At 32.1% G+C, this 12,843-nt stretch overlaps 1 protein-coding gene across 1 annotated transcript in view; it reads left to right on the forward strand.

Moving 5' to 3' along the window:
* The first annotated feature begins 220 nt into the window (after positions 1-220).
* LOC118193011 (carboxy-terminal domain RNA polymerase II polypeptide A small phosphatase 1-like) overlaps positions 221-12,843 on the forward strand; it is a 127,402-nt gene continuing 114,779 nt past the window's right edge. The window contains exon 1 of the mRNA XM_085819369.1: positions 221-429. Coding sequence (XP_085675495.1) covers positions 357-429 — 73 coding nt within the window. The 5' untranslated portion in view covers positions 221-356. The remainder of the gene's footprint in view (positions 430-12,843) is intronic.

Consider the following 12,843-nt stretch of genomic DNA (forward strand, 5'->3'; position numbering starts at 1 on the left):
GTTTCCTTTTATTCTAATGGAGAAAAATGTAAGAGTGCCTTAAATGCAAAAACATTTCAAAATGATTGAGATTTTCAATAAAAGTTGTAGAAAAAAGTTACACGCCTTTCTCCCAAGTACCTCAGGAGAAATGATTAGATCGGATAGTGATTTCTTTGACATCACGTCCAACATCTTGAGAAGGGTCACATGGAGGATTCTGTGGCGCCTGCGCACTGAAGTTTAGTCATATGGAAGTTACCATGATGTGAGCGCCATTGCTAGCATCTTGGATATTCTTTTACTATTTTATGGTGTTATAGTTGAAGCTGTTTGGATATAAATCCATCGAGACGGCTTCAAGAAAGGGAGGCTAAATGGACAGTACGTCCATTATTACCCAAGCAAGCAGGGAAGAGGAACAACTAACTAGTTTTCCTCCGGATAGAGGTTAGTACACATCCAAAATGGCGCCTATTGCTGCGTTGCGATTTTTTTAGCTTAAAATTTTAATATTAATCAGTTAATATCATTAAAGTATAAATTTTTTAATTTAATTTTTAAATTAATTTTTTATCCACATAATTTTAAACTTTAATGAAGCGCACGCATGACGCACCGTCACCTGTGTTTCTTACTTGTCGTTTACGCGCACATATTATAGGTTGCGTTTGACAACAAACAGACGCCACTCGGTAGACGGGTTAAGTTAGGCTTAAGATCGTAATGTTAATCAGTGTAATTTCAAAACTTATTTATAGTTTTTGAAAAGCTGTCGAAATTTGCTATTTCAAATGTGGCGAATTAATCGGAAGATTTTATTAAAACAAAACTGCTGTTTTTGATCATTATGATTACTTGAAGAATATAAAAATAAATATGATATTAAATATGCCCTTGAAATTTGATGTCGCGGTCTTTTAAGTTATGGTATGTGTTAGTTTAAAATGCAAATTTTTTAAGAAAAATCGTATCAAATATACTTTAAAATAAGTTAAAGTATATTTATTTCATACTTTACTGGCTGATTATTTCTGAATAGCTGCTTCGAGTTATCTGTTTAAATTCTTGATAAATGTGATTGAATTTAATAAATTTTAAAACTTAACTGTGATTGCACATATGCGTAATTAAAAATATTACAGGTTTTCATTGAAAATAATATTAATTAAGAAATATGATTTCGAGGAAATACAGTATTTTATACAATTTAACAGATCTAAAATTGTCATGCAGTCACATAGAGATTTTTGAAAACTGTCCTTTTGCCTTCTTTTACTGTTATTAATAATTAATATGAGTAGTAATTTTATGACTAGGGAAAGAGAATCCTTAATGCAAGTCAAAATAATAATTTATGGACTAGTGAACCATTAGTTTTAAAGGACAGAAAAACCTAGCACCTCATTCAATGTACAGTGGCTCCCAAAAGTGTTTGTACACTTATGATTTTCATTGAAATGATGCTCTATCCATTAATTAAAAGTAAACTTTCTGAATGAGATTTGAATAATAAGATCTATAATCTATTCGTAACAAAATTACATGAAATATTTTTTAAATGTAGCAAAACTTTATTTTTAAGAAATTAATAATAAAAAAATGACAAACATTTTATCTCACAAAAGTCTTCATACACTGAAATTTTTTTGGATAAAATCAAAATTAGAATTATTGTTTGACGCTTTTGTTAATTTTTGCATTGTGGTGGCATTTAAAAAATCATTTGCTTTAATTTTTTATTGTTTACTTCATAATATTCTATTTATTATTGAAAAATGGGTCGCAGTCTTAAAGAAATTACAAACAGCATTTGAAAATTGATAATTTTTCATAGTAGTGGTAAATCGATGCGAAATATCGCTAAATTAGTTAATTTATCCCATTCTACAGTGCAATATGTGATCGGTGAAAACAAGGTAAGAAAAGGTCGATCGAGAAGGTTAATTAAACGTGATGAGAGATTTATTATTATTATTAGAAAATTTGTGAAAAACCCACGTTTGAGTGCTGTAAAAGTTTCTGCAGAATTGAATGCAAAGTTTTCTACTTCAATTTCACCTGAAACTGTTTGACGAGTTCTCAGAGAAGCTGGATTACATGGGCGTTCTGCCCGTAAAAATTTTTTTTGTTAGTGAGAAAAACAGAAAGCTTAAAATCAATGATAAGTACACCCGAAACATATTGGAGTAATGTCCTATTTGCTGACGAAAGCAAATTTAACATCTTTGGTTCCGATGGTCAAATAACTGTATGGAGAAGGAAAAATGGAGAACTTCATTCTAAGAGCTTAGTTGGAACAGTTAAGCATGACGGTGGAGGTGTTCTTGTGTGGGGAAGCATGGCAGCATCAGGACTAGGTAATTTGGTATTTATTGAGGGCATAATGAATCATTCTCTTTATTTAAATATTTTAAGAGACAATTTAAAATTATCAGCCCAAAATTGAGGTATTGGAAACAACTTTATTTTTAATCATGATAACGATCCTAAGCATACGGCTCTCAACGTTCGCCTGTGGTGTCTATAATTGTGCACAGTTTTTTAAAACACAACCTCAGTGCCAGATTTAAACCCCATAGAACACATCTGGAAAGAGCTGGAAGTTAAAGTACAAAAACACGACATCAAAACAAAAGCGAACTCAAAACAGCCATGATGGAAGAATGGATGAACATTGATACAGAAATAAAAAAATAAAATTAAAAAAAAAAAAAAAAAAAAAAAAAATCCCAGACGTTTAAAAGCTGTTGTGGATGCTAAAGGATATCCTACTAATATTAATTTAATGAAAAATGAAAATATTTACTAATATGTCAAGATTTTTTTGAAGTGTACGAAGACTTTTGTGACATGAAATTTTTGTCATTTTTTGATTATTAATTTCTTAAAAATAAAGTTTCGCTATATTTTAAAAATATTTCATATAATTTTGTTACGAATATATTATAGATCTTATTATTACAATCTCATTCAGAAAGTTTACTTTTAATTAATGTCTGGAGTCCTATTTCAATGAAAATCATAAGTGTATGAACACTTTTAGGAGCCACTTTATGTGATGATCTGTTAGCACAACTGAATGAAATGAGTTTATTTCCTTCTTTATGCCAGTGATTAATTGGTTAATGTCATTTCTTTTTTTACATTAAATTTTTTTTTTTTTCCTTCTTCTGCAATTAGTTGTTGCAAGATTGTTTTAAATCTGGCAGACTATTCAAGATTAGTTTTAAAAAAGATAACTATTGCATTATAGTATGTACTGCACAGGCACTGATACTTTTCCAATGGATAATCGAAATCTGTCAGCAAAATATTAACCTTTTCACTACCAGTGGGTCATATATGTTTCATTAAATACATAACTTTCGAATATAGCGTATTAAAAAAATCGGATGTTGACACCACATTGACTTATAAACATTTACTGCACCTCATTTAAACTTATTCACTGCATTTAATTTTTCCTTGAATATTTCCTTGAATTATTCTAATCAGCCAGTCAAGCCAAAATAAAAATGACATAAAAAAATTGCAAATTTTGAAATAAAATATCCCAGTCAGTTTTTATCGGACATGAATAAAACTTCTTATAATTTTATTTTTTTATAACGACTATAAATCTTTACCAAATAGAAGTATAGGAACCAGGAGACCACATTAAATTTTCATTATTTGTCCAAAATTATTTTTGTTTTATTTTTAAAATTTATTTGTTATTTTTTTTAATTTGACATTGCCAAAACATGAATATTTTTTGTGATTATAAAAACCCCTCTATAATTGGAAATATGTGCCTACAATCAACGATTTCGAAGCTAAAGACCAGAAAGACTTTCAAGCCCGTGAAAGGGGTGTACACTTTTGAAATTACAAATTTCTATGTTTAATATTAAATAAATAACATAAAATGAAAATAATTTCTGCACATGAGTTGCTTAATTATATAAAATTAATAACAATGTAAATTAATACGCATTCTCAACCTGTTTGACTAGTAGCACTTTTAATTCCAGAAGTACTCTTATATGTGCTCTCAGGTCGCCAAATTTCTCGCCAAACATTTTTGGCAAGAAACTCAATGCTGCCATATTACTATCTAAATTTTTTGTCTGCATTTCGAACATTAAGCCTAAAATGTCTCCAAAAACGCAGTTTTCGCACTTGCAAAAACCACATTTTGAACACACAATTTAAGCTAAAGATCCGAAACAAGAGCAAAAAATTTAGATAGCAAAAACGTAAAGTTTCTAACCAAAAATATTTGACAAGAATCCATGTACACAGCGATATGTTTAAAAAAAAAAAAAAAAAAAAAAAATCTATGGATTGCACAATCTAGGCAACGAATGAATCTATAAACTACGCACACCTCGCTTTAATAAATTAACATAACAACAATAAATTTCGAAGAATCCCATGTACAAAGCATCCTGTTTAAACTTAAACGTCTACGAATTGTACCATCTAGGCATTGCGCACAAATCAAAATAACAAAAAATTCAAAAAACAACAATAACAGCAGAAATTCATAGTAAAAAAACAGTGAACATAACATTCTACAAAATAAAAACAGTAAAATAAAGTGCATTTACCATAATACATTCGTTAATAAAATTTCGCCAGTTGCACAACATCTGTGAACAAAAGTGCCATGATTTTGTTATAACATATGTCTTTCTGTGATTCAAAATTTCAAAAGTAATGATAGAAACTTCCTCCAAAGTTAACTTACTACACGAAAACCACGATCTAAATCTTAAACTCTGCTGACAGCCACTTTACCAGCAAGCATTTGACTGAAATCCACGCAAGAACTATCAGAAATGTCCTTTTTCGTCCGAGTTCTCATAGCAGCTCCGCATTTCAGACTCCGTTTTAAAAGTTCCATAGAAATTCCCAAAATACATTTCGATCCTCATAAACACACCCGTGAACAAAAGACTCATTAACAACTCCAACATCGTACCTTTTAATACTAAATTTACTTTCCACACAATCTAAAATATGCGACTGAAATCTTGCCACCATGTCTATCATTGCAACATAGGCCATTTCAAAACACGCACGACACGAACCAACGAGCAATGAAACCACTCCAGCAAAAGAGTCTTTAACGTCAATAGGGTTGCCATGCAACATGCAGTCATGCCAAAAAGCAGCGCTGAACACATTTCACCATATTTGGTGATCTTAGGCCGCATATAAGAGTAGAGCCTTAATTCCTTATGCAATTTTTTTCTTAGGATAAAATAATCTTTTTCTTAGGATAAAATAATATTTTTTTATAGCAATCCCTGTTCAAAATTTCAGTGTTCTCTACCTAAGTTTTGAGTCATGGGAGATACATGTATACACAGGTCATGAAAAAGTACCCTTTGAACCTGTTTTAAATCCATTTGGGAAAAAAGAGCCTTTATTCTGTCTGTATGTACAGACGTCATACAAAAGTTGTCAAAATGAATAATTTCTTTGACATTTAATATCCAAAATTTTTAGCTGTTATAAGGAAGTGAAAACACCAGGACAAAAGCTTTGTCCCACTCCTCTTGTGAACTACGTATAAGTAAAAGATATTCGATACTCTTCCTGTTATTGGGAACCACATTTAGAAATATATGCATGTGTGTATGTATCTATATATATGCAAATATAAGCACATACGTCCATACACACATGCATATACACATACATTTCTGAATCAGGTCCTGTTAACAGACCAGTACCAGATTTTCATTAAATCTATGCTATGCAAAAGCAAAACATTTAATAGCACTAAAATATTTCTGTTTTATATAAATGTAATAGTGAAAGAATTTATCCCCTATCCAGTCAGTGATAGTTAAGTCTTTTGGATTAATGTATTTTATTGTTAAAATTTGTAAACTTTGCATCATTTGTATTTTTAAAAAGTACTCCTTTTTGTATTAACAGTTTTTTGGGGTGGTTTTGATAGAAGGGGGAAAAATCATTCTTGAATTAAATAATCAGTCTCCAACCATGAGTTCTAAAGGTGTTAAGAAATCAACTAATTGAAACTTGAGCTAATTTTTAATTATATCAGGTATAGTAAAGAAATTTTATTGAGGGTGGGGGGCTGATTGAAATACAAAGAAATGCTTTAAATTATTTTAATTGGTTGCCAACTGTGAAATATTTAAAATTTATAGTGGCACTCCAATGGAGCCAAATGTTATGGCAGCCCTTTTTTAGTTTGGCAGAATGCTGATGGAATTTAAATGATCAAAGGATTTCTGTAATTTGAATACAGAAAGATACGAGTCTTGATGATGTCAAACTGTACTCTTTTGCTTTTTGTTTTGCCATTTAACAGAACATTTCTGGGAGTGAGGATCCATTGTTGGTTCAACAAAATTAAATGTGTGATTTACTGTTAGATGGCAGTACCAGCCTTTTCAAGCTCATCTGTTTTATAGGCTTGACATTGTCAACATTCTTTGCAGTGTTTAAATTGAAAAAAAGACTATTGAGATGTTATGCTATTCATCAAATTTGGCAAGTAGAAGTCGAAAGTGAAAGTACTGTTGTAAGGTATTTCTCCCGCCTTCTTAGCATGCCTTCATAATGTAGTGGTCAGCACGATGGACACGTATTCCAGAGGTACGTTGTTCGATTCCTGGTGAATGCGTTGCTCATTTTTCATCTCTCCTGCTTCCAAAATAACATAATGACTCTACACCATTTGCTATGTAAATGTTTGAATTGAAAAGAGATTGCAGTGACATCACAAGATTCATCAAATTCAGCAAATAGAAATTAAACTAAAAAAGGACTATTATGATTTCACGCTGTTTACATAATTTGTCTGTTAATTCGAAGACCTGAAAATCAAATAGTACCAACTCTAATCTTGCAGTATAATTTGAAGTTTGTAGATATTGTATATAAATGTTCACAATGAAGAATTAAAATGACTACGAAGATTCCGTTTTCAATTCTGAAATTGGTATTCACCACTTGCTATTGCAGCTAGTACAATAAAATGAAATTCCAAGATGATAGCAGTTGTAGCCAAGCAGTAAAACTTTGTCAAATCTGCAGCATTGCATTTTTATTAAAATTGGTGCACACTACTGTAATGGATTAATTATGGTGAGTCAGTTTTTCTTGTAACTCTGTTTTAAATCCTAAGATTGATATTTGGCACTAGCTATCAGAGAGTACTATAGAATGGAGCTCCAAAACGACAACTATTGTAGCCAAGTTGCAAAATCTTGTCAAATTTGGCAGCATTGCATTTTTATTAAAATTAGTGCACACTACTTTAATGGATTAATTCATTAAGTGAGTTCTTATACAATAGAACCTGTCCAAGGCAAAGGTCCAGAATTTAGGGAATTTTCTGTTTTTGTGGAAGTGCTCACCTAAACCAGGTAATCACATCTACTACCTAACCTTAACAGCGTGTTGAAAGAGCGTGAACATTAACATGAATTTTCAATTTTTGGATATTTGGTTGGTTGACTTACGCAGAAACCTACAAAGGATGCAGCTTTAATTAAACACATTTTAAACAGCAAAATGTCCCATGTAGTTAGCTGGGTCATCAGTTCCAGCAAAGCATTTCTTTTAAGAATCCTCCGCTGATAAGAGAAGGAAAAGCTCATTTCTCAGAAAAGTTTCTCCTAGCCTAGAAAAATGTGTTTGTATCAAATTTGGAAAAACTGCCATTTAATATTACGGAATGGTAAAGATAGCTTAAGGAAGAAGCTGTAGTCATTCTAAAACTTATGAATAGTTTTTCTTAGTTTTAGACAGGCCAAACTTTGATTAATGAAGGTAGATGCCCTGGCTATTTGATAACCAGTTGCATGCCTGAAATTATTGAATGGGTACATTACATTATCTTTGAGACCTGTCCACATTCCATTGATGAAATAAATGGGTTAGGAGTGATTCAGAACAGAAGCTGTCACAAAATTTTGACATAAGATTTAAAGATGAGGTGTGTTAATTAAAATTTGTGCCCAAGCTCTTGTGTGCTGGCTCAGAGCAGCAGCAACTTGATATTTGCTCTATCTCAAACAAACTGCTATTAATGACCTCAACTTTCTTTTGAAATAATGAAATCTAGCTATTGTTTCAAAAACTGAAAATGAACTGAAGGGGCTCTATTTTAACCCTCTCAGTGTTAAGGCCAGAAAATTCCGTACAGAAGGTTGCCTTCCACATTCATTATACATGAAAATTTCTGCTATCTTTTAATGTATCTGATTTCAGTTTGGATGTATAGTGGAAGAAAAGGAATCGAGGTACAAAGTGAAAGAGTCATTTTTTAATTAAAATCAAGAAAATATCACTTATTCATGACATTTTGAGGAACTTTAAAATTTCAAGGCTAAACCCGTAATGGTCCGAGGGTTAAACTGATACAGTGTTTAGAATTTAAAAAATGTTTGCTGTGTAGATAAAGTATTGAATATTATAGAGTTGTGATTTTACCATTTATTTTTCTTTTATAGAATGTTTTTTTTTTTTTTTTTTTAAATCTTTGTCCGTTTGTTTTGTGTGAAGATAAATTTTCTCCAAGTTCCATCTTCCGAATGGGGATTTCGCATTCTTTAGTTCTTTTGCAAGATTTAAGATATTCTCTTTAAAAGGTTATTGAATCTTTGTGTTACAACCACCATGCATATCTTGGTGGAAATAACTGTGTTGTCAACTAGACATTTTATAAGATTTGTATAGGTGAGAAAACTTTCTTCTTTTTTTCATCTTTTCCAGAAGAGCGAAAGTCTCATATTCCTTAACTAAACTCTCTGCTTTCTGTGTTGGACATTCATCCACTTGGCAATTGTAAATATAAAGTTTCTGCACTGAATTTAAGGTGTATCTGAAAAATACAGAAAGAGTAGGGCCAAATCGATATCACCATGAATGCAGTTTATGAAATAATTGAAAATATGATTTCTGCTTGTGGAAAAAATTGAAAGCATAAGGATGTTAAAGAAGCATTGCTGAAACGTTTCACTATCCAAAGAAGCTGTAATCTGCCATCATCTGAACAAATGCTGCGCACAAAGGCCAGTGAATTTGTCGGACACTTTGGAAAGAAATGAGCAATAAGTTGAATAAATGTATGTAATAACTGCAATTAAAACTTAATAATGATTTTTTAAAAATAGATTTATTATTTACTCCTTTTGACAGATGTAATAATACGTTTTTTCCTTTATTCATCATTCAATTTTTACATATTTTTGTGAGAGAATATTGGATTGGATATAATGAAGCAAATGTCTACTCCAAGGGTTTTCAGCTGGTGGTACGCAAGAGCAAAATAGGTGGTATGCGAAGAAGCAAAGTATTTTTAACTATTAAATTCAAAAATTAAAATCCCAACATCCGGATTGAGTGTTTTTTATCTTAACACTCGTAAATTTATGCCATCTGAGCTTTGTTCAAAAGTGGTGGTGGTAGTAGTACTTTGGTGGCACTAAAGGTTTTCAATTTTTGTTTAGATGGTACACAATTGTCAAAAGGTTGAGAACCACTGGGCTAGTCCCTTGAATCTGGTGATAATGGGGTTTAACTGTCTATATTTACTGATATTTTTTCACCGTATCTTTTTTAGCAAATGATTTAGAAATTGATTTGCTTGTGTCATTTTTCTTTTATAACAATGACTAGTTTCTGTAGTTTCTCAGATTGATATTCTTAACCCATTCATTTAAAAATCAATCATTCAAACCTCAAAATCCTATGCAAGGCCATCACCTCATGGAGCTTTAGAAGACATCATATAATAAATTACATGTTTTGGAAAAAAATAGTTCTTTTCTAATCTGGTTGGGGGGGGGTTAAACGGTAGATGAACAGTAGCGTATTTCATAGGATAGAAAGAACAATAAATTGTTCAGTGAAGTTAGAAGGATGAAGGGGCTACAGAAAATGAAAGCAGCATACTTTATATTGAAATCAAGATGCCAGTCAGTATGACAATGTAATGTCTCTGAACATGATAACAATAGGACATAAGTGTTATTGCCGTTTTGAGTTTATTTCTCTAGTGATGCCATCTTTATTCTGTAATTAGACCCATGCATTTTTAAATGTTCTTTTGAAGCTATTAATGATGATTTTGCTGTGTGATTTCACCAGTGAAGCTCCCCCCCAACCTTTTTTCCCTCCGTTACCAAAGTTACTATTCATCGGTCTTAAAGTATAATAAACTATACTATAGCTAGTGTAAAATCTGTTTTCTGCTCAGTTTAATTCTTTCTGATCTAGTTACTTTTTACCTGTCTTGATGTAAAATTAACCTGTATTAAACAATATTTCATGCAAGAAAATGCTGCTTGTAAAAATATCCTGCCCAGGGAAAACAACTCTTTCCATGCCTACCATACTACTTACACATTTTCCTCCTTTCTTTCTAATCTTTTCTTCTTGGATGGAAGAGCATAGCACATTGACATGTTAAGTGTAAAGTTTTTGTTGTCCTTCTTTCCATGTAACCCATGATATCAGATTCCATTGATATGCTGGCAGGAGAAGATTTATGTAGATTTTGATAGAAGATTTAATAAAAGAATATTATTTTACAAATTTTATACTGTCAGTCAGTGGTGAATGATACAGCCCATACGAGAAGTATAATGTCAGTTATCGGTGAATGACGTGTTAGTTAATTTGTTAACCCCTTAACTGCCGCGGGCGTATATATACGCCTTGCTCAGCCGATGCGTTAACTGCCCCAGGCGTGTATATACATCCTTCCAAAATGCTATCATTTGCTTTGCGCTGCTACACCTAAAATTATTCGCAAAGTTAACGCATCGGCTGCGCCTCTGGGCGCATCTGGGGCAGTTAACGCATCAGCTGAGCAAGGCGTATATATACGCCCGTGGCAGTTAAGGGGTTAAATAGCACTTTTGAATAGACATATTAAAAATCATTAATTTGAGTAATATTTTTTATATATATATATGCAGTGTACTTTCCCGTCTGTGCCTACGTTATCATGTGCATCTAAATTTTCATCTTATGCTGCTAAAGATCAGTATGCTAAATATTTAATCCCACATCTCATGTGTAACAGACTTTGTCTAAGTAAAATTTATAATTGGGACAGTTTTTTTTGGAAGGGGGGGCAAATGACTGCTATTTTTTTTTTTTTTTTTTTTTTTTTTTAATAAAGCTGACATTTTCTTTTATTAGTGAAGATTTTTAATTGATTTTGTTTTCAGTAATTTGATTTAAAAGTTGTTTCAAACTCAATGTATATATAAGTGATGATAAAGCAAACCCCACTGATGGAAAAAAAAATCCCAACACAAAGAAAATTTTTTATAGAATAATGAAATTTCGCCAATATATTTGAGTAACATATTTAATTGATTGAATTTTCAAGATCACAGGTTAATGTAAGCACGAGGAGCCATTTGAAACAGGAAGTGCTGGTACATTAATAAACAGTGTAACTACCAGAATTTTGAATGCAAACGTACGTGCATTCTGTCATATAGTTGCTGGTTGTTAATTTGTGGGATGGAGTTCCATGCCTGTTGCACTTGATCAGTTAATACAGGGGTGGTTAATGCTGGTTGTGGATGATGCTGGAGTTGTTGTCTAATGATGTCCCATACATGCTTAATTGGAGAAAGATCTCGTGTTACAATAGCGGTGAGGGAGAGCATTATCCTGTTGGTAAAACACCCCTTTGAATGCTGTTTATGAATGGCAGCGGAACAGGTGGAATCACCTGACTGATGTATAAATTTGCAGTCAGGATACGTGGGTTAACCATGAGAGTGCTTCTGCTGTCACACCAAATTGCTTTCCTAGTCATAACTCCAAGTGTAGTACCAGTGTGTCTTGGCTGCAGACAAGTGCTCACTTGGCCTCCTTTCTAACCAACACACGACCATCACTGGCACCAACGCAGAAATGTGTTTCATCAGTAAACAGAGCAGATCTCCACTCTGTCCTCCAATAGCTCTAGCTTGACACCACTGACATCGCAAATGGCAGTGGTTTGAAGTCGGTAAAATGCATGCTCACCTCTGCAAAGCAAGGAAAATAAACGTTTATATTATAAAAGAATGTGGCGAAACGTTTTCCTTTTTTTTTTTATCTCTATTGTCCTATCTTTATATTTTCAGATACATTGTGTAAAAATATTTGGTAATTGTAAAATTATTATAACTTAAAGAAATATGAAAACTGCTAAAAATTTTAGATACCCCCCTGCTAGGGAGTCCCGACCTACAGTGTTAAGAAACCCTGCTTCAGACATTTGTCCCAACGTTTTACATTATGTTAAAAAAAAAATAATGAAGTGTTCCTTAAGAAAAAGGGGTGTGGAAAAATTATGAAATATTTAATTATATTTCTGGATTATTAAAATGCCTAACTTGTTGACAAAACTTTATAAACTCTTTCTTCCTCAGTTGTGGATGGAGATTCATGGTTATATCGCGACGTGGAGTATATATGTATCTGTTTAATCATTTGTTAGCTGGCCTTTTCTCCTGAAACATATTAATATTGGTCTTCAGTTTCGAAAATAATTACAGTTACAGAAAATAATAACATTTTTACAGTTATAAAAATGCGATTTTTATGTGTTTTATTTGTGGAGTTTACCTTTTGTTCATGGTATTTTTCTAAGAGAAGTTGTAGTTGTTATATTAGATTTATTAAATATTTTCTAAATCGATACATAAACGGTACTCAACAAAATAAACATGATCAAGACGTTTCAGTTGATTGTGTGTCTATGTTGAGTAAATCAGGAAAGTAATTATCATTCGAATGTATGTGTATTTTCCCAGATAGTTATCAACTACAGTCGAATACTCATAAAATGATTTCACCACTCTTCAGTTGATCGCATAGAGA

The sequence above is a fragment of the Stegodyphus dumicola genome, chromosome 6, assembly GCF_044657685.1.
Source record: "Stegodyphus dumicola isolate Sdum_Otavi_A_Nest chromosome 6, ASM4465768v1".
Lineage (NCBI taxonomy): Eukaryota > Metazoa > Arthropoda > Arachnida > Araneae > Eresidae > Stegodyphus > Stegodyphus dumicola.